Source organism: Xyrauchen texanus, chromosome 3 (genome assembly GCF_025860055.1).
Source record: "Xyrauchen texanus isolate HMW12.3.18 chromosome 3, RBS_HiC_50CHRs, whole genome shotgun sequence".
NCBI lineage: Eukaryota > Metazoa > Chordata > Actinopteri > Cypriniformes > Catostomidae > Xyrauchen > Xyrauchen texanus.
In genome coordinates this window covers 30497309-30524509 of record NC_068278.1, presented here as the reverse complement: position 1 = coordinate 30524509, position 27201 = coordinate 30497309, and the positions used below count along the sequence as shown (strand labels likewise).

At 38.0% G+C, this 27201-nt stretch overlaps 1 protein-coding gene across 3 annotated transcripts in view; it reads left to right on the top strand.

Annotated features, from left to right (window-relative positions):
• Positions 1-26142, top strand: part of LOC127623875 (spectrin beta chain, non-erythrocytic 1-like) — a 122602-nt gene extending 96460 nt beyond the window's left edge. The window contains exons 16-42 of one of the 3 annotated variants that reach the window (XM_052098458.1): positions 612-770; positions 878-1089; positions 1259-1396; positions 3636-3855; positions 4182-4535; positions 4922-5104; positions 5305-5507; positions 5639-5729; positions 8992-9138; positions 9301-9564; positions 9835-10059; positions 10175-10264; positions 10379-10672; positions 11798-11928; positions 12046-12250; positions 12981-13358; positions 13629-13873; positions 16119-16260; positions 16836-16920; positions 17100-17296; positions 17381-17496; positions 19491-19566; positions 20011-20124; positions 21739-21920; positions 22165-22338; positions 22459-22501; positions 22617-26142. In XM_052098458.1, coding sequence (XP_051954418.1) covers positions 612-770; positions 878-1089; positions 1259-1396; positions 3636-3855; positions 4182-4535; positions 4922-5104; positions 5305-5507; positions 5639-5729; positions 8992-9138; positions 9301-9564; positions 9835-10059; positions 10175-10264; positions 10379-10672; positions 11798-11928; positions 12046-12250; positions 12981-13358; positions 13629-13873; positions 16119-16260; positions 16836-16920; positions 17100-17296; positions 17381-17496; positions 19491-19566; positions 20011-20124; positions 21739-21920; positions 22165-22338; positions 22459-22501; positions 22617-22826 — 4878 coding nt within the window. In that variant the 3' untranslated portion in view covers positions 22827-26142. The remainder of the gene's footprint in view (positions 1-611; positions 771-877; positions 1090-1258; positions 1397-3635; positions 3856-4181; positions 4536-4921; positions 5105-5304; positions 5508-5638; positions 5730-8991; positions 9139-9300; positions 9565-9834; positions 10060-10174; positions 10265-10378; positions 10673-11797; positions 11929-12045; positions 12251-12980; positions 13359-13628; positions 13874-16118; positions 16261-16835; positions 16921-17099; positions 17297-17380; positions 17497-19490; positions 19567-20010; positions 20125-21738; positions 21921-22164; positions 22339-22458; positions 22502-22616) is intronic. The other 2 variants (XM_052098465.1, XM_052098472.1) reach the window with 2 other exon arrangements.
• Positions 26143-27201: the final 1059 nt, after the last annotated feature.

Genomic DNA, 27201 nt, shown 5'->3' with positions numbered 1-27201 from the left:
ACTCTGCTTATTTTAACTTAATTGCATAATACTTGGCTTTACATTCATCTTGGCAACTTTACTACCATAGATGTCTGACTTCTACCTTAAATTTCTGTTTAAAGAACAGAACAATGTATGTTATTTTAACAAAGACACTCTGTCAATGTACTCTCCAGAAAGAGTTTATCAGACACTAGAATATACTCTTATGTTTTATTGACTGTTTGCTACTACTGGATTGTGAATTCAGCTTTGTTCAGACATTAAATTACACAGATTAAGTCTCACAAACCCGAAGTACACCTTTTGAGATGAGGTGGCCTCATTTTTTGCACTATTCTGCTCTGTTGTCAGGCTTCCCACCATCATGGAAAACCTGAAAATTTCAGATAATTTTAAAATGGTCATTTTCAAGCCTTCTGTTTGGAAATTAATACAATATTAAAAATATATTTACCATAAATAATTTCGATGACTTGCCTAGTTTCTAGGAAATTGCTGTTTGATCTTTTTGATCATTTTTACTCTCTGTAAAACACTGTAAAACTTTATTCAGTTTTATATTCAGATTTCAGTGTTCTTTTATTAGACTGAATCCTTTTTGTTGTTCTCTGTTCCTTTTGTTGTAGGTGTCAAGTCAAGAGGTTGGCCATGATGAGTTTTCCACACAGACTCTAGCCAGAAAACAGAGAGAGGTGGAGGAGGAGATACAGAGTCACCGATCACTCATAGACTCACTGCATGAACAGGCCTCAACACTACCTGCTGCTTATGTACAGTCACCACAGGTACACACGTACATCAGAAAAAAAGATGAATTAACAGTCTGAATAAAATTAAATACATGTAAATTACCCATAATATGTATTCAAAAGTCTCATCCATTCTTTGACAGGTTGAGGGCCGTCTCCCAGCAATAGAGCAGCGTTATGAGGAGTTAGAGGGGTTGTCATCATCTTGGAGACAGGCCTTGGATGGAGCGCTTGCATTGTACCGTATGTTCAGTGAAGCGAGCGCCTGTCAGCTGTGGGTTGGAGAGAAAGAACAATGGCTTCACAAAATGGAGATCCCCTCCAAACTAGAGGACCTGGAGGTGGTCCAGCAGAGGTGTGAGCAAAGAAAAGAATAATGCCTGTTTGATTAAAATTGTTACAGTGCTTTAATCGATGACATGTATTTTATTTTGCGTTCAGAAAACGTTTATGTAATTTGTTGCTATAATAGGATTTGTTTTGTTGTAGACCTATTGAAATAATGTTGTTTTGTTTGATGGAAGGTTTGAAACTTTAGAGCCAGAGATGAACACATTGGGCACTCGTGTTTCTGATGTTAATAAAGTGGCCCAACAACTGCTTGGATCAGACAACCGCAACAAAGAGCAGATTAACCAGACACATGACCAACTCAACAACAGGTACACTCACTGAAACAAAAAGAAGAATAACCACACCCAGAGACATCACACTCATACACAAATATTCTCTAACGCAGATTAAACCTAAAAAAAAACGAGAGATTAACAGTTTACAGAATCAATTTAAATACACACAAAAAAGGATCCCTTAAGTCAGATGAAATGCATAATGAAGTCATGTATTGATTCATACAAGTGCAATCATGAAAAACACAGCAAGCACATAAATGGCCTCACCAGGGTATTTCACTCGCATTTGCCCCTAAAAATAGATATGTGCGAAATGGAAAAATTATTTACGAGCACAGTGTGCGATTTAAAGATTACAAACGTAACCCCCCATTTTTAAGATATTTGTTTAAAAATGACAAAACCCACATTCCACAAGCGGAGTTTTCTGTGATGACGCGGTCCAGTCAGAGAGAGAAAGGTGAACAATGGAAAAAAAGTATCGGTATAGGCGACACCGCATTTTATTTTAAGCGAAAAAGAGATGAGGAGAAAGAGGAATTTAATAATGTTAGGGATGCTGAGAGCAAAGCTACCGTGACCACAGCTGTCACTTCAACATCCACTGTAGCCGGTGAAGGGAGAACATATAGATTCAATGCGAATTGGCTCAAAATGTTCCCATGGCTAGAGTTCGAAAACAACATCATGTTCTGCAAATATTGTAGAGGGCAGAAACAGGTGGGCAACTCGTCCTTCGTGTCAGGAAACCCGCATCTGAAATGGTGATGGTCATTTGCGAACGAGTTGGCTCTTGTAGGTGAACGTTGGGAGCCGGCTCGCATATCAGAATATATTTATACAAATATTTAAATACAAATTAAGATACGAATAATCAAAAGTTATGACTGTCAGATTAGTCAGACTAAAAGCCTCACCTGTTGTTCCTGTCAATCAGACACGCAGTGTCAACCAATGAACCAAAGATGCGTGAGGGAGGGCGGAGCCGACTTATGTTGTTCAGATTGTATTTGAATTTTGTATTGAACATTTATATGCACTTAGTTATGTACATTGAAAAGTTATACTTTAAATGCACACGTGAAATAACATCCTTCTTTTTTACATTTATTTCAATTTGTGGGATGCTGCAGTTTTGCAAATTATTTATTTTTCTTTGATATGGTGCATTATTCTATTATCAGTACTGCCGCTACCTACATGCATACTATGCAGTTGCGTAGGGCATCAGCTCCCTAGGGGGGCACCATCTTACCCTAGGATGGCACCAGAAAGTCCACCGGCTGCCCTTACTCATTCGCTATACGTTATTCAAGGACCCGAAAGCAGTTGCGGAACACTGACGATCGCATCACGCTCATATCACGCATAGGGCATCAATTTGGCCAGCGGTGACCCTGTCTATTATGCTGTTCAGATTGTATTCGTTTTGATTGGTTAGATTTATATGCACTTTGTTTATATACAATAAGTTATACTTTAAATGCAAATGTTTAATAGTATTATTTTTCTTAACAAATCAATGCATTTTTAAATAAATTGTGGTTAAGGTAGAGTATAATTTCATTTCATAATTTAATTAGAATTGTTTTAACACCAATTATGAAAAGAGTCGGAATGCCCATCACTAATCTGAAAAGAGATAGTGTAGCGAAACATAACATCTCATGGCGGCATATCCAGTGCTCTGGATGAGACAGGAGAAACCATCAGGCTCTGTGTGAGCAGCCTTGAGGAGGCAAGTTCTGCAGTCTGAGGAGAAGAGGAAGCAGCTGAAAATAAAGATATGCATACTTCATTGTGAAAGAAGAAGAACCTTTCATCAAATTTGGGCCGCTTATCAGACTCCACCACAAAAACGGAGTTTACATTAATCCCACGTACGACAATGTGTGGAGATGATCGGTCAAATTGCTGACATAATGAGAGATCGCTAGCTGACCTCTAAGTATGCCAGACAGTCAACATACAAAAGCAGCTGGACTACTGATATCCTTTGATTTTAGTAGGCATGGGTTCAATGTGTGATTTGGGAGGTATGTGCTGTTCCACAGATATGTGTCCCTTAGTACACGCACACACACTCATACACGCAGTATAAATATGTATGTAATAAATTGTTTGTTAATAAACTCTGTATTTAATTTTCACTGTGCTCCTAAAATTCTTTGTGTGCTCCTAAATGTTTTCATTTAGGAGCGCATGTACTCCTTGGTGAAAAAGTTAGCGTAGAGCCCTGGGCCTCACACTTCATTTTCCCCCTCTGCAGGTGGTCTGATTTCCAGAGTTTGGCCAACCAACGTAAACAAGCTCTAGAATCCGCATTGAATATTCAGAACTATCACCTAGAATGTAATGAGATCAAGAGCTGGATGAAGGAAAAGACCAAAGTCATTGAGTCCACGCAGAGCCTCGGAAATGACCTGGCTGGAGTCATGGCCCTGCAACGCAAGCTTACTGGTATGGAGAGAGACCTGGAGGCTATACAGGTAAAAATAAATAATGCATAATTATGAATGCATTGTAACCACAACAAAACCATGTTGGGGAACAAAAAACATCCTAAATTGGTTTGCTGGTCTTAGCTGGTCTCACAATCTGGTTAGACTAGTCTTTTTAAGAGAGGTTATTGGTCACTTCTCAATCGGTCAGTCTGGGAAACCAGCTATACTAACTGAAAAGGATTTTAGCCAGATTGGGAATCTAGATAAACCAGCTAAAATCAGCCAAACATCTTATTATGTTTTTTTATTTTTTAGCAGGGAACCATCTAATAATTTCTGATTTACACATTCTCTTTTGCACTCTTCCAAAGGGTAAGCTGGATGACTTGCATTCTGAAGCTGAGAAATTGACATCTGAGCATCCTGAGCAGGAAGAGGAGATCATGGGTTGTCTGGCTGAAATCCAGGAGGTGTGGGAGGAGCTTCGAGCCACCATGAAGCGGCGCGAAGAGTCATTGGGTGAAGCCTCTAAGCTCCAGGGCTTCCTCAGAGACCTTGATGACTTCCAGGCCTGGCTATCTCGTACACAGACCAATGTGGCTTCGGAAGACACCCCCACTTCTCTAGCAGAAGCAGAACGTCTGCTGGGTCAACATGAGGCCATAAAGAATGAAGTGGACAATTATAAGGAAGATTATGAGAAGATGAGAGCTACTGGAGCCGAGGTCAGTTAGTATACACTTAGTAAGTACACTCAGTATTTTTTGTTTATGTTGTGCTGGCCTATAAAGCAAAACTCTTGGACTGCTACTGTAATCTAATGGTACAGTGTAGCATCATCCACAAGCAATAGTTTTCATTATAAATACAATTGTAGAGATTAGCTTTTCGCAGTCACCAATTAATAAATTGTTTTTAAATGAAAGTATCTGAAAATAGGGGGGTTACTGAGATGAAATGATCAGTACTCTGCTGTTCATGTGATCTCATCATGGCGGCCCTCATGAAGCAGCCCAAATCCATGTAAAACAAAATGGCTTAGGACTGGATTCTTCTTGTGATGAGAATTGAAGTAAATTATGTAAATTGAGTTGGCTCTATCTGTGATTAGGTGACACAGGGTCAGACGGATGCACAGTACATGTTCTTAGCCCAGCGGCTGCAAGCATTGGACACAGGCTGGCATGACCTGAGGAGAATGTGGGAGAGCCGCCACTGTGTTCTTGCTCAGGCCTTCGACTTCCAAACCTTGCTACGAGATGCAAAACAAGCAGAGAGCTTTCTAAACAGCCAAGTGAGTGATTGTGATATGTTTGCGTCTTTGTTTGTGTTTGTTACTAGCTAAGAACTTCACATTTAAAACAATGTAATATACCATCTATTTGAGGAGGAATTCATTGTTAAAAATTGCATATGTTGCAAATAAATACTCATCATTGGAGGATGAATCTTGATGAGAGAAAAAAACCCATTTACATTTCTCTTTGCCTGTAGGAGTATGTCCTGTCACACACAGAGATGCCCTCCAGCCTGGAGGGGGCAGTTGAGGCCATCAAGAAACATGAGGACTTCCTCACCACCATGGAGGCCAGTGAGGAGAAGATCAACGGTGTGGTCGAATCAGGGCGAAGACTCGTATCCGATGACAATATCTATGCAGACAAAATTCAAGAGAAGACAGACTCCATTCAGGAAAGGTGGGTAGGAACCAAACAGATGAAAAGAAGACATACTCAGAAGCTGCACTATGTTTGAAATAGCACTGTTGATATTTAAAATAAAGGTCCAGTCTTTTTGATATCTCTTGTTCTCTTTCAATTTCTTTTAGACACCAGAATAACAAGGAAGCTGCCAATGAGCTGCTGACCAAACTGAAGGATAACAGAGAGCTGCAGCACTTCCTACAGGATGGACAAGAGGTAATAATCAGTGTTAGGTGTAATCCAATTACAAAGTAATTAGTTACTGTTATCTAATTACTTAAAGTAAAAAAATAAAATTGTAATTCATTGCATTTTAAATCCTTGTAATCAGATTACAGTTACTGACTTTCAATTACTTTAATTACTTTTAAGTATAGGGCTATGTTTCTAATATATATTATTTATGTAGAATAATAAGTAATTATGAAGGAGAAATGTGATGTGCTGGGTGTAAGGCAGGCATCCAGGCTCTTTAAAAATTTACATAGAACGGAGCTGTGGTTGCGGGAAAATAATGAAGATTTTGCACTGATTGATTGATTGACAGCTTTATTAATCACTGTGGGGAAAACTAATTTGCCAACAATTCAACTCGTACATATACAAACAGCAAACAATATAGACATTGCATTCACAGATATCAACAAATTAATGAAATAAAAAAAGAAGACAATTGAGACATGATTACCAGCTGAAGGTTCTATAGATCTATACCATATCTACTAGTGTTCATTGAAAAATCTGACCGCTGCTGGGAGAAAATAACTTCTAAGTCATTCAGTAGTACACTGAGGCATCACTAGTCATTCACTAAATGAACGTCTAAGTCCATTAATAACACTGTGTAATAGATTAACTTAAAAATACACATTTTTATTTTGGCCCTTGTTGTCTTTTCTACAGTGACCAAGTGAATCTGGGATAAGGCCAATCACTGAGCCAGCCTTCCTAATCATCTTATTAATCCTATTTTTATCCTTCGCAGTGATGCTACCCCCAACAGAGCACAGCATAGAAGAGGACACTAGCTAAGATTCCCTGATAAAAAAAACATGAAGGAGCTTCTTGATAATATCAAAGTATCTAAGCTTTCTCAAGAAGAATAGTCTTGATTGCACCTTCTTGAATACAACATCACTGTTCTTTTTATAGTTTAATTTACTGTCCAGATAGACACCAAGATAATTATAAGACTTGACGATCTCTATCTGATGACCCTTAATTATCACTGGGAAGACCTCCTCAATCTTCTAAAATCAATAATTAGCTCCTTAGTCTTCCCAACATTCAAGTTTTAAAAACATTGCATCACACCAGTTGACAAATAAATCAACCTCTCTTTTGTAGGTCAGGCCATTGCCTTGATTAAGTAGACCCACTAATGCATTATCGTCCAAAACCTTTTTTTTGGTGTAAAGTGTAAATAAAAAAGGGGGTAAAACCTTGCTCTGTGTGGCTCCTGTTTTAGTTAAGATCATGTCAGACAATTTATTATCAGGTCTGACAAAATGATAATAGATAATCTAGGACCCAAGCAATAGTTGTTTTATGCCATTTCAAAATTCTGTAAATTATTAGCTAAAAGATGTTTTTGAATTGTATTAAAGAAATCACTGGAAAATGCACTAGAAAAATAAAAAAACATAATCCTTACAGAGCTTGCTGTTGTTTCCAGGTGGCTGTAAATGCTGTGAAGCATAAAAAGTAGTGCATCATCTACTCTCACACCCTTCCTGTATGCGAATTGCAAGGGGTCTTGAAAGACTGATACTTGTGTACTCAGATGGGCAAGGAAAATCCTTTCAAACATTTCATTATGTGTGACATCAGGGCTATGGTCTAGGATTATTTAGGTTACAACTCACATAATTTTTTTAGGAATTGGAACTAGAAAATATGATTTCCACATTACTGGACTTTTTGATGTGACAGAGACCAAGAAAAAATCGATTGAAGGACTGAGCACAACTGATCTGCATAGACTTTCAGGGTGCATGGATGGACACCATCAGGGCTGCTGCCTTGTTAACCTTAAGACGTTTTAACTGCTGTTGAACCTCATCAACATTAATAATAATAGCTGGGATACATTCCTCAGGACTGCTCTGTGCAAGAGATGTGAAAATGCCCTTGTGAGAAGCAGAAACGTAAAATTCATCAAACCTTGCAAAGAACTGATTTGCCTCAGAACCAAGAAAACTGGGATTTCTAGTCCAATAACCAGTAATAGATTTCATACCATTCGAAAGACTCCATATGTTACAATTGGACATCTGTCCTTTAACCCTTTCCTTATGATTATTGCTTTCAGCTCCTTTTGAGTAATTTTAATCTTATCTTTATCGCCACTAAAGAATGCATTTTTTCCCCCTATTAATAGCAGATTTAACCTAACTTGTCACCCACGGTTTATTATTAGGGAAATGTTTAATTCGTTTATAGGTAATGACAGACGCCACACAGTAATTCATATAACAGGGGACTTTGTCAGAGATAATGTCCAGATCATTGCCCTCATCTAAAAATACACTCCAGTCTGTGCAATCAAAGCACCCTCTTAACCATAATTACCAACGTGTCTGGAGAGAAGCGTTGCAAGTCATGGGTGACTCTATAGGCTCTGTGGCCAACTTCCCATTACCCAATGGAGGAATATAAACCACTTGTACAATCACACGAGAGAATGCTCTTGGCAAATAGTAAGCTTGGCAACTTACAGCAATCATCTCAATGTTCGGGGTCACAAACTATCTTCCTCTACCATAGCATGACCAGGATGACACCAGCGTTCATTTACGTAAACCTCCACCCTGTTTTTTGCCAGTTCTCACTGGATCTCTTTCCATCCTGTGTAGGGAAAAACCTTTCATCAAGTCTCCGTAAAACACAGTAGGCTGCTCTGTCGATATAAACGATCATACTGCAAATAAGCGGTTTATCCCCTTTATTAACCAAAGAGCGGATATTCCCCATGATAACTGATGGTAGCACATGCCGGACACCTCCTATGCAGCCTGTCTTTCTAGACTTGAGCTTGATTTCCGGAAAGTCAACATCAAGTCTGCCTGATGCAAAAGGCCGTAGCTGCAGAATCTTCTCCCAACTATAGGTGATGAAAGTTGGGCCTGGTTCATTCCCTGCTTGTAGGCCTAGTGTTTGAGCAGCTCTCCAAACAAGTATTACCCAAAGCCACAGAAGGAAAACCAAAGTGCGATTATTGAATGCAGCCATAATCACGTCATCAAGGTTCGATCCCACTGATAATCAATCAAAAGTCATTAAAAAAGTATTAAAAACACATAAAAAGCGTGAATCACCAATAAGGGGGTGGTGCCTCTGAGATACTGTACCATAGCAGTTTTGTGAATGTATTTAAAAATAAGCTTCAGCATAAGAACATCATACAGGATGAAGCCTGTGATGCCAAATTTAAAGCATTTGAATTGAAAACAGTTTTCTTTCCACCCTGTCTCCATAGCTGACTCTGTGGATAAATGAGAAGATGTTGACAGCTCAGGACATGTCATATGATGAGGCCAGAAACCTTCACAGCAAGTGGCAGAAGCATCAGGCTTTCATGGCTGAGCTTGCTTCCAATAAAGACTGGCTGGACAAGATTGACAAGGTATTAACACATGTGCACATCTCTGTGCTTTTATATTAACTGATGCACCACTAAACCAATGCGACTACTGGGCATTGTTTATAATGGGAAATTAAATTGTGAAATTAGAAAATATAACTTTTTAGACTTGGCATCTGCAATAGCTGTTTCTTTCTCTTTTAGGAGGGTCAGGCATTAGTGAAAGAGAAGCCTGAGTTGGAGCAGACTGTATCTGAGACTCTCAGTGGTCTGCAGAAGAAGTGGGATGAGTTGGAGAGCACAACTCAAGCCAAAGCTCAGTGTCTGTTTGATGCTAACCGTGCTGAGCTCTTCACGCAGAGCTGCTCTGCCCTGGACTCTTGGCTTCAGAACATCTCCTCTCAACTCCAGAGTGATGACTTTGGAAAAGATCTCACCAGCGTCAACATTTTGCTCAAGAAACACCAGGTAAATCCAAGGCCAAGTAGAATGTATGCTACTCAAGAAATACACATCAATTTTATGTGCAATCAAAATGACCTGCAATGCATGGAAATCTCAAAAACATTTTGAATGTGCAGTAATTCTCTCAGTGTTCCAGATCCAACTGTGAAAGTTCCTGAAGAAAATGTGTAGAATTATATTTACATAGGAGAATGATGATTGGCATCAACCACAGTATTTATTTTGTTAGATGTTTTAAAACTAATGACCCCTTATGTGTACTTCCACCTATAGATGCTGGAGCATCAGATGGAGGTGCGAGAAAAAGAGGTCCAGTCTCTAGAGTCGCAGGCCCTGGCTCTGGCCCAAGAGGATTCTGGTATAATGGAGGTAGATGGACAGCAGAAAAGAGTGACAGACAGCTTCTCTCAGATGCAGGACCCTCTAAAACAGCGGAGGCAGCATCTCCTTGCTTCAAAAGAGGCTCATCAGTTCAACAGAGACCTTGAAGATGAGATAGTGAGTAACAAGCAAGAGCAGCTACACATATACACTAACAAGATTTGTTTGACTTGACTTGGAAAAATTATGAAGTAAGATTTGGAGAGTGAGGTTTTATGTTTTTTGTCTAAAGTTATGGGTGAAGGAGAGGATGCCCCTCGCCACCTCCACAGACCACGGCAAAGACCTGCCCAGCGTCCAGCTGCTCATCAAAAAGAACCAGGTAATTCCATCACTCGATCAATGTGTTTTTGAAGTTATGAACACTGTTTTCTTTTGATTGCCTTTAAGACTTTTTCTTTTTTGTTCTTTGACCATTTTTCCATTCCTCCCCCAGACTCTGCAGAAGGAGATTCAGGGTCATCAGCCACGTATTGATGACATCCAGGCTCATGGTAAGTGCATGTCCCCTGGAAAGGAGTCAGAGGTGGACAAGGAGAGGATAGCTGCTCTAGATGATCGTCTGGTGGAGCTGAGGGAATCGTGGGCCCTCCTTATTTCTGAGACAGAGCAGAGACACGCAAGGCTATCAGAGGCGAACAAAGCACAGCAGTTTTACACAGATGCTGCGGAGGCTGAGGCCTGGATGGGAGAACAAGAGCTTCATATGATGTCAGAGGAAAAGGCAAAGGTCAGTAAAGCCCAAAGTATACTTCTGTTTTGATGTAAACGCTTAGTGTCTGCATACAGTCGAACGCAAACTTGTCAAAGTATAGTTAATATGACTGCGCACACACTAGCGGATGGCTCATGCACGCTACTACTGCTATGAGATACTGTGAGATACAATTTTTCTTTAGGAGTTTAGACCCATAAATATGTCTTTATATTCCTTTAGACTCAAGTTATATAAAGGCAGGGATCGCCTGACCTCCTCACACATGCGTTATTGACGTGCACATCCACTGTTGTTGTCTTTACCTTCATCTCTTGTTGATTAGCAGCGATTAAATCTTCTACTGCTTCATGAGAGCAATAACAAATAATGCTATGCACATGTGCATTTGGTTAGAAAAATCGGGCTGCGCACATTCAGGGCTCAAGCACTCTGCTGATGACAAAATTTGCGTCACACGTCTGGCCGAAGTATATTTTTAGAGTAGTTTTAGATTTTAGTCTTTAGAGTAAACTGGATGTTATAGATGATTACAATTAATTCAAGGTGCTTCAAAAAAATTTGCTAAAGGGTGCGTTATAAAATTTTCATTTTTTACAAGAGGATCATTTGGAATTTGATGAACATGTACACTATGAGTCAAAAGTTTCAGCACACTTGACAGAATTTCTTCAAATCTTAAAAACCCTCTTCATCTAAATGCTTGGACATAAATGGTTGAAATTTGTTTTGTAGACAAATTTTAAATTGTGCATAAGTATGAATGTCTTTACAAAATAAAATTTGACATTTCTTAAATGGAAGAGTTGAACTGGATGGAAAAGGAAAAGCAGCCAATAAGTGACCAGCATACATTGGATTTCCTTTCAATATTGTTTAAAACGTTTGTAGAGCTGTAATCCATCTAGGCAAAGGGTGGACTTATATAAAATATAAGATAGTTTTAAATTTTTTAACACTTTTGTGGTCACTACATAATTCCAATACTTTCATTTTGTTATTTCAAAAGCAATTATTTGTCATTTTGACTGGTAGTGTAAGAGTAATTAGTGATACTGGGGAACAATTCTGGGTGGTTGTAAGAGCAGAAAATATTATATTTTTAAGTGCTTTGCTGACATATCTGAACAATTTTTGTAGGATGAGCAGAGTGCTTTGGTGATGGTGAAGAAACACCAGATTCTGGAGCAGGATCTGGAAGACTACGCACAGACCATCCACCAGCTGGCCAACAGCAGCAGACTTATGGTGAACAGTGAACACCCAGAGAGGTGAGGGGCTTGATGGTATATCTCAGGACTGTCAGATACAAAGTTGCCCATGTCAGTCAGTGCTGAAAGTGAAACAAAGTATTGATTTATTAAATTTCCTTTGTCTGCCTCTTGTAGTGAAAGAATCACTTTGAGGCAGGCCCAGGTGGATAAACTGTACGCAGGGTTGAAGGATCTGGCAGAAGAAAGGAGAGGTAAACTGCAGGAGAGACTAAGACTGACCCAGCTGAAGAGAGAGGTGGATGATTTGGAGCAGTGGATCGCAGAGAGGGAAATTGTCGCAGGATCTCATGAACTCGGACAAGACTATGAACATGTGACGGTATGAAATACCATAGTCTTTCCTTTCCTATTATCTTCACAGCAATAAAGGAATTGTTGGCTGTATGAACAGAGCACCTACATTTCATTGTTTATATTTACGTATTTGAATGCAACTGCTATTTGATTATTAACTTTAATGATGGGGAAATATTAGCCCCTTGGAATTAATTACAAAGGGATACATTACAATTCTGTATGTCGTTCTTTGTTCTGTGGAACTCAAAATGAGATTAGGCAGAATGTTAGTCTTAGTCAACATTCACTATCATTGTATGGGAAAAATGTGCTATTAAAGTAAATGGTGACTGAGCCTTTTTGGGTGAATTGTCCCTGTCCACTTTACAATTTAAACTTTGTATTGCAGCACTTTTCATGTTACTGTCTCCATGTTGTGTCCTCCTTCATTTTGTAAGTCGCTTTGGATAAAAGCATCTGCTAAATGAATAAATGTCAATGTAAAATGTCCCTTTAAGAGGACATGTTTTATGAGGACTTTTTTTTTTTTCAAAGATATACACAGTGTGTCAAAAACTTCAGTTAAATCACTTAATTGAAATGATCACTACATTGTTTAAACCCATAACTAGATAGCCCTAGTATAGAATATTATGAAATGTATCAAATGCAAGGTAACAGATAAAAAAAACGAAGAAATTTACTACAAAGATCTGACTCTTAAATTGTTCCATTAAGTTGTAATCTTAAATTCTGTCTGTTTTCTCTTGCAGATGTTACGTGATAAGTTCCGAGAGTTTGCACGGGACACCAGCACAATTGGTCAGGAGCGTGTGGATGCAGTGAATGCTCAGGCAGATGAACTTATAGAGTCTGGTCATCCAGAGAATGCCAGCGTGGCTGAGTGGAAGGATGGGCTCAATGAGGCCTGGGCCGACCTGCTTGAGCTCATCGACACACGAACACAGATGCTGGCTGCCTCTTACGAGCTGCACCGCTTCCATCAGGACGCCCGGGAAGCTCTGGGGCTCATACGGGAGAAGAATGAGACACTAGCGGGGGCCGAACTTGGACGGGACCTGAACACTGTCCAGCACTTGTTTAGACAGCATACAGCCTATGAACATGATGTGCAGGCACTCAGTGGGCAGGTGAGAGTGAGTGTTTGTGTTTGTTTCTAAGGGGCTGTTCACACCGGATGCATTCTTACATTCATTTGTGCTGGTTTTGAATTGTTTATCTATGCAAATATGCACTAGATTGATGTCTTCGACCATTGTAATGCACCTCACAACTTTTAAACTGTTCTGTTCCATTCTGCTTCTCTGTGTCTGAACGCAAAAATGCGTGCTGTTTGAACGGCTTATTTTTTTTCTCTCTTCTCCCTCTTTTAACCTTTATTCTTTGCCCCTTCACTGCAGGTTACACAGGTGCAGGATGATGCAGCACGTCTGCAAAAAGCATATGCAGGAGAGAAAGCTGAAGATATCCAACACCATGAGCATGCGGTCACAGTGGCCTGGGAGGGACTTCAGTCTACCACTCAAGCTAGGCGGCTGCTCCTATTGGACACAGTTGAGAAGTTCCGGTTCTTAAACATGGTCAGAGATCTCATGCTGTGGATGGAGGGAATAAACTTACAGATCCAGTCACATGACAGTCCGAGGTTCATGTGCACACACAAACACATTTTGAAGTCTAAATCAAACACACACAGTGATACATACTGTGAGGTCTGCATGAATATGTACAGTAGTCAACTACAGAACAACAATACAGAAAACTGCAGTACAGACAGTGAGGTCCAAAAGTCTTGAGGCCAGTTTTAGACATTTTTATTTTTTCTTCTTCTCTCAAACCTGCAATTAGCATGTTTTTTTAAATGATCAGGAATTAGGGTTTTGAACAATTTAAATCAGAAAATAAATATTCTTAATATACTATATAAAAATAAAGATTCTGAACTATTTCTAGGTCAGTAATCAACTGTTTTTTTTTTGACCATGATGACTTTGTAAAGATCAATTACTATGAAATATGGAAACTCATGCTTATTTTCTCTCTCAACTTTTTACTTATTGTTATGCACATAATCTAATTTATAAAGTTTTGTATTACATTTGAAATGTTTTAAATAGAAGCATTTTCACAAGTGGCCCAAGAATTTGGACCCCGCTGTACAAAGATTTAAGTATTATGGGTTGTATATATTACACAAAAATGCAATTATTATTATTACAAGTTTTATAAAGAATTAATTAGGTAATATGACTAGGTGAACAGTTTATAAGGACAGTGATTTGAAAAACTATTTGCCCCAATCCTGATTTCTTTGTATATATATCGCTTATTAAATTGTTTCAAAAATTCTAACAAAATCTAACATAAAATAAAGGCAGTATGAGTATACACAAAATACAGTTTTTTAATGATTGTATTATTTATTGAAGCAAAAACGTTATCCAATACCAACTGGACCTGTGTTAAAAAGTATTTGCCCAAAAAGTAATCCCCAACTCTATGAAACTGCATTCATAATAGGGTTCAACTGGACTAGACACAACCAGGCCTGATTACTGCCAGCCCTGTTTAATCAAATCAACTCTTAAATATAACTTTTTCAGCAGCATGAAGTTGGCTAAAAGTTCTCACTCATTTGCACATTATGCCACGGTCGAATTAAATTCCAGAAATGATGAGGAAAAAGGTGAAATACATCAGTCTGGGAAGGGTTACAAAGCTATTTCAAAGGCTCTAGGACTCCAAAGAACCACAGTGAGCCATTATCTCCAAATGGAGAAAACTTGGCACAGTAGTGAACCTTCCCAGAAGTTGCAGACCTTCCAGAATTCCTCCAAGGGCACAGCGACGACTTATCCAGGAAGTCACAAAAAAGCCAAGGACAACATCCAAGGAACTGCAGGCCTCTCTCGCATCAATAAATATCACTGTTCATGACTCCACTATCAGAAAGACACTGCCCAAAAAAGCCATCCATGGAAGAGTGGCGAGGCAAAAACCACTGCCCAGAAGAACATTAAGGCTTGTCTTAATTTTGCTAAAACACACCTTGATGATCCTCAAACCTTTTGGGAGAATGTTTGTGGACTGATGAGTCAAAAGTGGAACTGTTTGGAAGACAGGGGTCTCGTTACATCTGGTGTAAAACAAACACAGAATTCCACAAAAAGAACATAATATCTACGGTCAAGCATGGTGGTGGTAGTGTGATAGTGTGGGGATGCTTTGCTGCTTCAGGGCCGGGGTGACTTGTAATAATTGAGGGAAACATTAATTCTGCTCTCTTCCAGGCAATTATCCAAAGCATAGGAGTAGGTCCATCTCTAAATGGCTCAAAAGGAGCAAAATTAAAGTTCTGGAGTGGCCTAGTCAGACTTGAACCCGATTTATATGCTGTGGCAGGACCTTAAACGGGCAGTTCATGCTCGAAAACCCTCCAGTGTGGCTGAACTAAAGTTTTGAACTAAAGCTTTGTGAAAGACTGATCTCCAGTTATCGGAAGCATTTGGTTGCAGTTGTTGTTGTGGCACAACCAGCTGTTAATTTTTAGGGGGCTATTAGTTTTTCACATGGGTGATATAGGTGTTGGATAACTTTTTCGCTTCAATATGTGTGTGTATGTATATATATATATATATATATATATATATATATATATATATATATATATATATATATATATATATATATAATGAAAACTGTATTTTGTGTGTACTCAGATTGCCTTTGTTATATGTTATATCTTGTCTGAAAATCTAAAAACATTTAGTATGAAAAATACACAAAAATAGGAAAAACGCAGGAAGGGGCAAATAATTTTTCACAGCACTGTATGTGAACAACTGATGAGTTGTTTTATTAATCATGAGTATCTGCTTTGTGTGATGTAGGGACGTCTCTTCAGCTGGTCTGGTCATCGCCAACCATCAGGACATTAAGTCAGAGATCGAGACTAGAGCAGACAGCTTCACTGCTTGCGGTGAAATGGGAAGCACCCTCATCAACAACAACAACCACTATGCTTCAGAGGAGGTCTCTTTTTTTTTTGAAAAAACAAATTAAGAACCACTGATTCAAACTTCCGTATCATTACAAATCACTATACTTCAGAAGAGGTACACATGCACATTCTCTATGCTCCATGCAGGATAACACTTGCATGCAACTGTTATCCTTCATGGAGTTTCACCTATGAAATGTACAAACACTTACAGTATACTGTACATATTTAAACATTAGTCTCTGCATGTTAGCTAAGGAAGCCTGCATGTGAACAGACACACACAAGAACTTTCGGATTGTGAGAAATGAAGGGAAAGCAAAGAATATGACGGCAGTTCTGCTTGGTGCAGGTTTTAATAAGTTTGTAGTATTTTTTAATTTTTTTTATAATTTATTTTACTTATTACAATATTTATATATTCTCGAGTAGGTAATGTGTTTACATAACAGACTCGGCAGTTGGGGCAGTGGGATTTATATATATTGCAATATAAAATGTTTTTAAATATTTCTTGCATATCGCCCAGCACTAATTCACACACACACACACACACACACACACACACTGAGGTTATGTCTTAAATTTGATGTCTGTCATTTTCTAGATTCAAGAGAAATTGGATCAGCTTCTGGCCAAACGCACTGAAATTAATCAGAAGTGGCAAGAGAAAATGGACCACTTACAGATCGGTAAGTATGTGGGAGTAAGCTTATTTCTGTCGCTAGTTGCATATTAAGGATGTATATACATCAAAGATAGTAGTTTCAGATGTAGAAAAATGCATGTTTGATGAAATTGTTTGGCTGTGTCAGATCCTTTCTAGATGTGAATCCTCATACTCTATCCAACCTCTCTTTTTGTGTGTTAGTTATGGAGGTGTTACAGTTTAGCAGGGATGCATCCATGGCTGAGTCATGGCTGGCTGGGCAGGAACCATTGGTCAGGGCAGCAGAATTGGGCTCCAATGTAGACGAGGTTGAGAGTCTCATCAAACGCCACGAAGCCTTTGAAAAACTGGCAGCAGGCTGGGAAGAACGCTTCACACTTCTAGAAAAGCTTACCACGGTTTGTTAAATACACACTCTCACAAATAAAAATGCATTCATAGCATCATCTGTGTTTTAATTTGTATTTCATTTTCTCTGTCAGCTGGAGGAACAGGAGATTCAGAGAAGAAGGGAAGAAGAAGAGAGAGCCCTGCGACCACCCACACCTCCCCCTGTAGAGGAAGTGGTACAGTCGGAGTGGAATGATTCTGCTGCAAGGTATACAAATATCTATTCAACTAGAGCAGTATTTCCTTTTTTGTTATTTTTTGTTATTTTTTTATGTACCATCAGTAAGGCTCTGATGTACCTCTTCATCGACAACAAACCAGACATAATGTAGCATTATATTAGCGTTAAAATTATTAAAGTGGCCATTATTACGATGAATCACTTTTAAAATGAAAACTATTGATACTGGAAGTGACGTTTTTGACGGTTCTAGGGTCATTCATGGAGAATCCTTCTCTGAGAAAGACATGTAGGAATAGACTGGCCATCGGAACCAACTGAACTTTTCTGAGTCTAGAAGTATTAATATCTCAGCTCTATAGGTCAATACAAAATACAAATACAAGTGGCCAGAACTTTGAAAGCATATAAAAGCACCATAAAAGTAATCCATATGTAGGCCTGTCGTGATTATTAAATAATCGTCTGATCGTGGTTATTTGATCAAATCGGGATATTTGAGAGAACTGCGATTTATTGTGCACTTCAAATTCCAATGCCAAAATAAGAGAATTTTAAGCAAATGTATGAATGCCATCAACTGAATTGTGTGTCATTCAGTTGAACTCCGAGCATTGGTCAGCCACACCACGGACGTTTACCAGAGCATCTCCTGTCCGGAAGAGCGCGTAAAGCATGGTTTATACTCGATGCAGCCGCTTGTTCGCGAAGGTTCGTGTGCAGAATGAAACAATCTAACCATCTTCATAACCCATCGCACTGCGGAGCAATCAAGAGTGAGGTGCTTGCCCCACTCTTATTTTTTAAGTGTGAAACACCAAAAGACAAATACTCATAGTGTGACTAAACTGCACTACCTGATTATACTGCACAGTGTATCCGCCAGCCGCAGCGTGAGAACAGAGCGGGACCTGTCTCTCAAACCGACAGCGCTAATGAACCCGCTCTGCACTCTGCGCTTGTTGTCCAGTGATAAACACAGCACGAGTCACGTGACTCATTTGAATTCGACAAGTTGTATGACCCATTTGAATTCTGTTATACACCCATATGAAATGCAAACCTGTAGAAACTATAGTGTTTTGGCAGAAATGCTGTATATATTTATAATACTTTGTTAATAATATATATATACCTTTATTTAACCAGAAGAAAACTCGTTGAGATTAAAAATCTCTTTTCCAAGAGTGTCCTGGCCAAGACAGGCAGCAGCACAAATAACAAAGTTGCAGACAAAAAAAAAAAAAACACACATAATAAATTATTATTATAATTAAATGAAATATTATATATTTAGGGAACATAAGTCACATATGGAAATAGTTTTTATAATTTCTAAATGTGTTTAGGATACTGTTTTTCTCCTCTGTTAATACAGTATGTTCAGTTCTAATTGAGGAAAAGGTCAATTTAATAATAAAGAGCTGGATGAAATGTCAATGTAATTAAGAAGTCCAACTGTTAGAACGTTTGAACAGAGCCCTGGATAAATTAGGCATTAAAACTTTTACAGATATTACTGTTGTTAATATCAGTCAATTTACATCTGTATCTGAACTCAGAATCAATGTTGTACTGTCAAATGTACATGAATGTAACCAAAATATGCAATGATAATATTTTTGACTCCATTTGTGATTTAATAATAAACACACCCTCCAGCCCTGAACATAACAGTGAATTTATTTAAATTGAAATCCAGATAGAATTTGAATTTAACTTTTAATTGCGATTAGTTGCGTTTAGTTAGGCCTAACTCAGAATTTATGTCAGAATCTGCTTTGAAACAATGTGTATTGTGAAAAGCACTTTTCAAATAAAATAGAAACATTTTGACTTTTTAATAAAAAAGGAATTAATGAACTTGGCTAGGGAATGGTAATTTTTTACCCATTCACTTCTACCTCTAACCCTTTCTACTTTATCTCACTTTAGTTTATCTCACCTTCTCTTCAGCCTTGTAACTCTCTGTTCTTACTCTGCTTTTATATGTTTATGTTTCCCTTTTGCTTCTCTTTAAGGACGAGTCTGGACCAAACGACATTGAACCAGTCAGTATCTGTCAATGGTGTCAACAGTGACCAGGACACGTCACAGGTCAGACATGATCCACTCTCAGCTTTCTTTGAATTCTGTATTCACAATTGATCCAGTTATGCCTTCACTTTCATAAAGACATTTTACATTTTGATGTTAGTATGCAGACAGGGTTTTAAAATTCACATTACAACACAAATCACAGTCCGTTCTCAAGTGTGCTGTCTTGTCAGTAAGTTCTTGTATGTTCAGTGTCCTTTCCTTGTTCCTCTCAGTTTTTCTGTTGATATAAATGTCCTGAATAAGATTAATCTAACTTGTCAGTCCATGAATAAACTCTGAGTATGTCTGTGGGGGAAATGTTGCAACAAAGTGAGCAGTATGTTTTCATAGTCTAATTGTGTGGATGTCTTTTTAAATGTCAGAAAAATTTCACACAAGGACTTATTCTAGCATACACACTCACACGTTAACACATATTCTTGTGACATCTCTTATCTACAGTCATTATTGGTCTCAGTATGTGAACTCAAGAAACCTGAACCTAAACCAGAGGCTAAACCTCAGTCTAACCCAGTTTCTAAGCCTGTGCCTAAACCACACAAGGCACAGGAGCGTGTGAGTACTAACCCCGTAGCACCAGCCTTTAGCCGTAGTGTAGCATCGCTGCCCCATGCTGCTTGTGCTTAACAACCCAACTGCTTAGCAGCATGGCAGCAGCTATACCACACCTGCTAGAGCACCAGATATCAGCTGTGTTGCTTTCTATTGCTGTCAATGGATGGTTTTGTGCTTGCTTTGTATGTTTTTCTTCTATTTGGCTACTCTACATGTTTTAACTTGGAAAATATTTTTTTGCTTATGCCTGAGCTTCAACATCAGTGTTTGGGATGCACTTTAACACCTAGTTTCCAAATTCAAATCAAAGTGCTGTTGTTAATGAGCAATGTTTTCTCTGTATTAAAGTTCTTTTGTTGTTTGTAGCCAGCGGACATGTCTTTTGTATTGTAGCATCACTACAACTGAACTAATATGCTTAACTAATCCAACTCTCACATAAAGAATTTCATTTCTTTCTTTCCCCCCTTTAGTCTTATCGGATTTTACATTTTTCTAAGGCTAGTAGCTTTTTGTTTCAAGCAAGTGTTTTTTTTTCTAATATTGTATGAACGTGCTCGTCTTAGAATACAAATAGGCTAGTTTTTGAGGAACCTGTAGGCAGATGTGTCCCAGTGTCTTGTGGCAGTGTTATTTAATTATTACACCCACATTACCTTAGTGTTATTTTTTTCTATTTAATTTTTTTCATACTGCCCCCAGTTTGTATGCAACATGTGTTGATGTTGCATTTTTTTAGTTTTTTGTGATGATGTGTGTTTGTCTGTGAGTGTACTTTTGCTTTCCATTGTATGCATGGACATACTGTGCTTATTGAGTTTGGATTTTAGATATGTTCATTATTTGAGATGACAAAATATGAGGGAAGAATGTATTGTCTGTATTTCAGTCATGGCATATATATCAAAATTAACTTTGTCACAAAAAGCCCTTTCTTTCTTTTTTTCTTTCTTTCTTTCTGTCTTTATATCTTTTGTTCTTTTCTTTCTATTTTTTCTTTCTATCTTTCTTTTCTCTTTCATACTTTGTCTTATCTTTCTTTCCATCTTTTCTTTCTTTGGTCCTCTTCTTTTTCTTTCTTTCTTTTTTCTTTAAGCCTCTTTTCTTTCTTTTTCTCACTTTCTAAATGTATTTATATCTTTTTCTCTGTCATGTCTTTATTTCCTTTTCTTTCTTTCTCTCTTTTATTTATTTATCTTTCCTTTCTATATTTCTTTCTTTCTCTCTTTTGTCTTTTGTCCTCTTTCTTTCTCTTTTCTTTTCACCTTTCTTTCCTCCTCTCCTTTCTGGTTTGTCTTTCTTTTTTCTTATCTTTCCTTCTTTCTTTCTCAAAATAAAGTAAGTTATTTTGTGAGATAGAATATACACATATATTATAAACAAATATATATATATTATAGCCTGTCAATTAATATATAACATTCAGAATGTTAATTGAATGTAACATAGTAAACAGGTTTGTGGTTACACAGGCTCTGTTCAAATAGGCCTTTAATGAATAATAGTATTTAACAGCACAGCAGAGACCTTTGTGACCTAAGCACCATTTTAGAAGTCTCCTAATTAAAAGTGTCCTATTTAAAACTCTAATTGTAGCATGTTTTGGTCAACCAGGGATCAGAATCCGAGTCTGTAAACGGTAAAGGTCGTGACAGTGGTCTGGACTCGACATCACGGCAAGACCCTTCAGCAACACTGCCAGGGCGAGGAGGGGCAGAGGCAGGAACAGAAGCAATGGAGGGCATGCTCTGCAGGAAACAGGAAATGGAATCGCACAGCAAAAAAGCAGCCACCAGGTGTGAGACAGGAAGCAGATAATCTTTTTTATGTTTCATCAGCGGAATAATCCAAAAACTTTAAACAACAGTACAACCCAATAAAGAGACCGAAGTCTGTTCCTCACAGCTTCATTGTCATTCCTGTCAAAAATGGCGCTATTGTGAATAAAGTCCATTGGCGTGTTACTGAGACGATGTGTAATTACAAAGGCATTGCTGAGATGTTATAGACTAATGATGTTCTCTTTCTCTGCATTTTAAGATCATGGCAGAATGTGTATTGTGTATTACGTAAAGGCAGTATGGGCTTCTATAAGGACAACAAGAGTGCCTCAAATGGAATCCCCTACCATGGAGAAGTTCCCATAAGTCTCACTGAGGCTGTCTGTGAGGTTGCCCTAGACTACAAGAAGAGGAAACATGTATTTAAACTTCGGTGAGTAAGAGATGGGGGAAATAATAGTTTCATCGATATTTTTTTAAAAAAAACTGCAAATATCCTAAATAACAAAATTCTTAAAATCTTAGCACGTGACCAGTATTTAAATTTTTACAGGCTTGGAGATGGAAAAGAGTTCTTGTTTCAAGCAAAGGATGAGGTGAGTTTTAAATGAAAAAAAAACAAGATACCTCACCAGTTTCTGTATCATTGTTTTTATATAAAGTTTTAGTAAACATACTTTCACATTGTGATACAACTGTTCTCACCCTCAGGCTGAAATGAGTTCATGGATTCGATCAATCCAGTCATCCATGTCATCCGGCGAACGTTCGCCAGGTGGCACACGGGGTCTGAGTCGGGCAATGACCATGCCACCCATCTCTCCCAGCTCAGGCGAGGCAGGAGAAGTGACCATGCGCAACAAAGACGGCAAAGAGAGAGACCGCGAGAAACGCTTTAGTTTCTTTGGCAAGAAGAAATAAGCACCCAAATATGCCACAGATCTCCACAAGGAGCGAAACAAGAGATGGAAGTTTGTTAACACTCAAAAGAAACTGAAAATGTTAGAAAAGGGGAAGCAAACTCACATGTCACAATGTGATACATTTTACATTCTTTTTCTTCAACTAAATTTTTTAAATTCTTCTCATTTCATACAAGGATCTTGTTCAATCTCGCCTCCTAGCTTTCGTGACACTTTTGGCCCGAGGTGTTGTAAATCCACAGAGTAAGCCCAGTTAATTGTACTTCTCTGGAGAGGAGGAAGTGACATATCTGGGTAAGACCGCTCCCAGACCAAGAGCCAATGCAGTACAAGCTTTGTGAAAGTTCAGATCATACCTTTTAATTTTACCGTTTCCTTTTCACTTTTTTTTTTTTCACACAATAATTGTACCTGTGAGCTAGATAGCTACTGAAAGACCAAGTAGCTATCTAGTGACCAAGAGTGCCATTTTTTTGTTTTCCCCTGACTATTTCCTTTTTCTGTCTTAACTTCTCACTTTCTTTGTTAAGGACCACAATCCTTTTTTTGGTATTGTTATAAATAAAGATTTAATTGTTATTATTGCGATAATTTTATTTATTTTTTTTGGCTGTTGTGTTTGAGTCCATTTAAAATTGAATAATGAAAAGTATAGCTGGTATGAGTCATGTTTAGAGAGGTCAAAGCAGAAAAAAGGCCACGAGTTAAAGGTTTGTTCTGGTCTTTTTCCTTTCAACTATAAGCTCTTCTAACTGACCATTTTTGCTGTTGTTAATTTTTCTAGACATGAGTGTTTGAATGCTTTTTTTATTTTTATAATAGTTATATTTGGCTTGCAAGTTTAAGAGGAGTAAAAAAAAAACTCACTATTGATAATGGTTTGTTTTATTTTATCTTCAAGCTCAGTTTCTGTTTTCTCTCTCATTTTGATTGATGCTTGGAGATGTATGCTTTCTCATTGTGTAACTTGTTTATTAGTTCATATTTTCCTTTAACCTCATCTCTTGTTGAAAAGACAGTGTTTGTGGTGAAAACTGGAATTTGATGTGTGATGCTGTGGTTTGGACTTTGGTTTTACTCTTGCTCTCAAGCAAACAAACACAACACAAGAATCACTTGAACAAGCCAACATTACAATTACAAAACATTGTGAGAAGGGGCATATATTTTTTACCCTCTTTTTTTGTTGGTTTGATTTGAATATACAGTTGACCAAGTTTTCTATTAAAGGTTCCTTGGGATTGATTCTCAGGCGTCGGTTTTACCATTCACACACAGGCGCATGCTTTTCTCCCTCTTAACCCTACACTTTAAACATTTTGCCTCTTTTCTGATAGCTGAAATTGGGATTAGTGTCAGTGATGCTCTTGAGGTTGATGCTGCATATTTAGGTGTGTATGTATGTATGTGTGTGTGAAAGAAATAAGTCGCTTTCAGGTTTATTAGTTGTGAATGTGCTCAAAAACTGAATGAGAAACAACATTACTTGGATGTTCTTAATGTGGACCAAATCAATAGCCAGGATCTAGGCAGGATCCATGGCAATCTACCAGACATGATTTCAAATATACAATTTGCAGTTTTACAAGAGCATGGCGTGTTGGTTACAAATGTACCCACTGTGGCATGAAATCAGTATTTTTGTAGGATAAAGAATTGTCTGCCCATGATTGTGAGAATGCTTGCCTCTGTGTGTTAATGTGTTAGTGTGAGGTATTTTGACATCATACAATGAAGCCCCTTCCTCTGATGAGTAGGGTATTAAGCAATGTGTACACTCTTATGTCATGATCTATTTTAATCATCTTTTTCTCTCTCTCTCTCTCTCTCTCTCTGGAGACACATTTAAGGGAAGGGTATGAAGACAATAAACAAAGCTGAACTTTTTTTTTTTTTTTTTTTTTTGCCGTTACATTTTATGTGAAGCAAAATACTGCCAATTAAACCTGCTCTAGCCCACTGAAACAGCTGATTACCCTCTTTCCAGTTTTCAGTGATTGGAGAATATCACCAAAACAAATTTGCTGTTCTGTCCAGTGAAGTTAAATGTGATTCTGATAAGATCAGAAAGGTGTCTTATCAGATCTGATGTTCTCCGGCCTAAAGGATAAATATCAAGTTGTAGACTAGTGATTCGGCTGTAGGATTCGTTAAGCTGGAGCCTACATACAGATACGTTTGAAACTGTGCTGTTGAATTTAGTAACTGCTACTGTTTCCTGAGATCAGTTCCAAAATGCATTAGGTTAAAGTTCATGTCTCACTTATTGATGCTGTTGATTTATTTCCCCTATTACTTTTCTCTTTGTCACAAAGCTCTAGTCTTCTTTCTTTCTTCAACCTCAACTTTATAAAACACTGTCCAGTGGGGATGATTACCCCAGTTTGGTTAGATTGCAGTTACATTGTGGCATATGAGTGAATCTTGATAAATGAGTAGGTTTATGTGACTTTCAATGGACTGATTAGGGAAATTGTAATGCAAATGGAGAATGAAAGATCGTTTTATTAACAATACATGAATACAGTCAGTTTTAAGGGGAAAATCATCTCTCAGTAGAAGTGTGGTTTCAGAGAGTGTTAGATCAAATCTGTTTTAAGCATAATTTCCCCCCTCATCAAGTAATGGTATATTTTGCATATTTGACATTTTAATGCATCTTCAAAAATAATCACACCAAATTCATTTAAGTAACATTTATTAAAGAAAGCAGATTCCATTACTCTGACTTTAAATATGAGTTGTTAATATCACTATTATTTGTTATTATTATTATTGTTGTTCTTGTTGTTGTTATTATTAATATTACTATTATTAATACTACTACTACTGTTCCACCTTGTGTAAAACTACAGCCTATTCCTGTTTCTCGTCTGTAATACCAAACCCCACCACTTGGGGGCAAGTGTGCTGTGAAGCATTTTTCATTACTGCTATAAACAAGAAAAAACTTGTTTGTTGACTTATGTATCTACATCTAATATTAGGAATAAAAACATTGTTTGAAAAGAAATGTGTGGTTTTCTTATTGTAAAAATCCAGAATAGTTGTTAGCTGCTACAAGATGTAGACTCTTTGACAGCAAGAATATTTACTATATTCAATATCAAATACTGTTGTTGTGCATTATTTGGTCATCATCAGTATGCTTAGCCATGCCTTTTAAATGGCTTCCTTTCCATTCCCATGTCAAAGCAAACCTTTTTTCTGTCTACGGGTCATTAACTTTGACCTTATCCCAGGCACATCTATTCAGTTTACCAAATGTCTAAAAAATAACCAACTTGCATCAAATGTTAATTTGATCCTCTCTCTCTTTCTTTTTCCTTCCCACCCATCCCTCCACTTGAAACAACAGTATCAATTGTGAACTATTATTTTCTGCAACAATCAGTCAATTGCAAATGATGGCAATACACTTAATAAATGTCGTACCTTTTCTGGAAATGTCTTTGTGATGATTTAAAGGGATATACACTCACCTAAAGGATTATTAGGAACACCATACTAATACTGTGTTTGACCCCCTTTCGCCTTCAGAACTGCCTTAATTCTACGTGGCATTGATTCAACAAGGTGCTGAAAGCATTCTTTAGAAATGTTGGCCCATATTGATAGGATAGCATCTTGCAGTTGATGGAGATTTGTGGGATGCACATCCAGGGCACGAAGCTCCCGTTCCACCACATCCCAAAGATGCTCTATTGGGTTGAGATCTGGTGACTGTGGGGGCCATTTTAGTACAGTGAACTCATTGTCATGTTCAAGAAACCAATTTGAAATGATTTGAGCTTTGTGACATGGTGCATTATCCTGCTGGAATTAGCCATCAGAGGATGGGTACATGGTGGCCATAAAGGGATGGACATGGTCAGAAACAATGCTCAGGTAGGCCGTGGCATTTAAACGATGCCCAATTGGCACTAAGGGGCCTAAAGTGTGCCAAGAAAACATCCCCCACACCATTACACCACCACTTAACGGCTATGTGCATAGAACACTATCTCATAGTATGTTATGTTTACATTTTTAGAAACTGTAATCTTTTTGCACTACTGAGTACTGGTCGGCGCTGCACTGTCTATTGTCCTGTTTATTGTCAGAAATTTGTTGTACTGTCCCGTACTTTTTGCACGTTTGCACGTGCACTTTATATAGGTATATATAGGTAGTTTATATAGGTATTTTATTTCGTTGTGTAGTCTCATGTGGTCCTGTGTTGGTCCTTTGTTGTTTTTATGTAGCATCATGGTCCTGGAGGAAAGTTGTCTCGTTTTGCTGTGTACTGTACTAACTGTATATGGTTGAAACGACAATAAAAACCACTTGACTTGACTTGACTTGACCACCAGCCTGCACAGTGGTAACAAGGC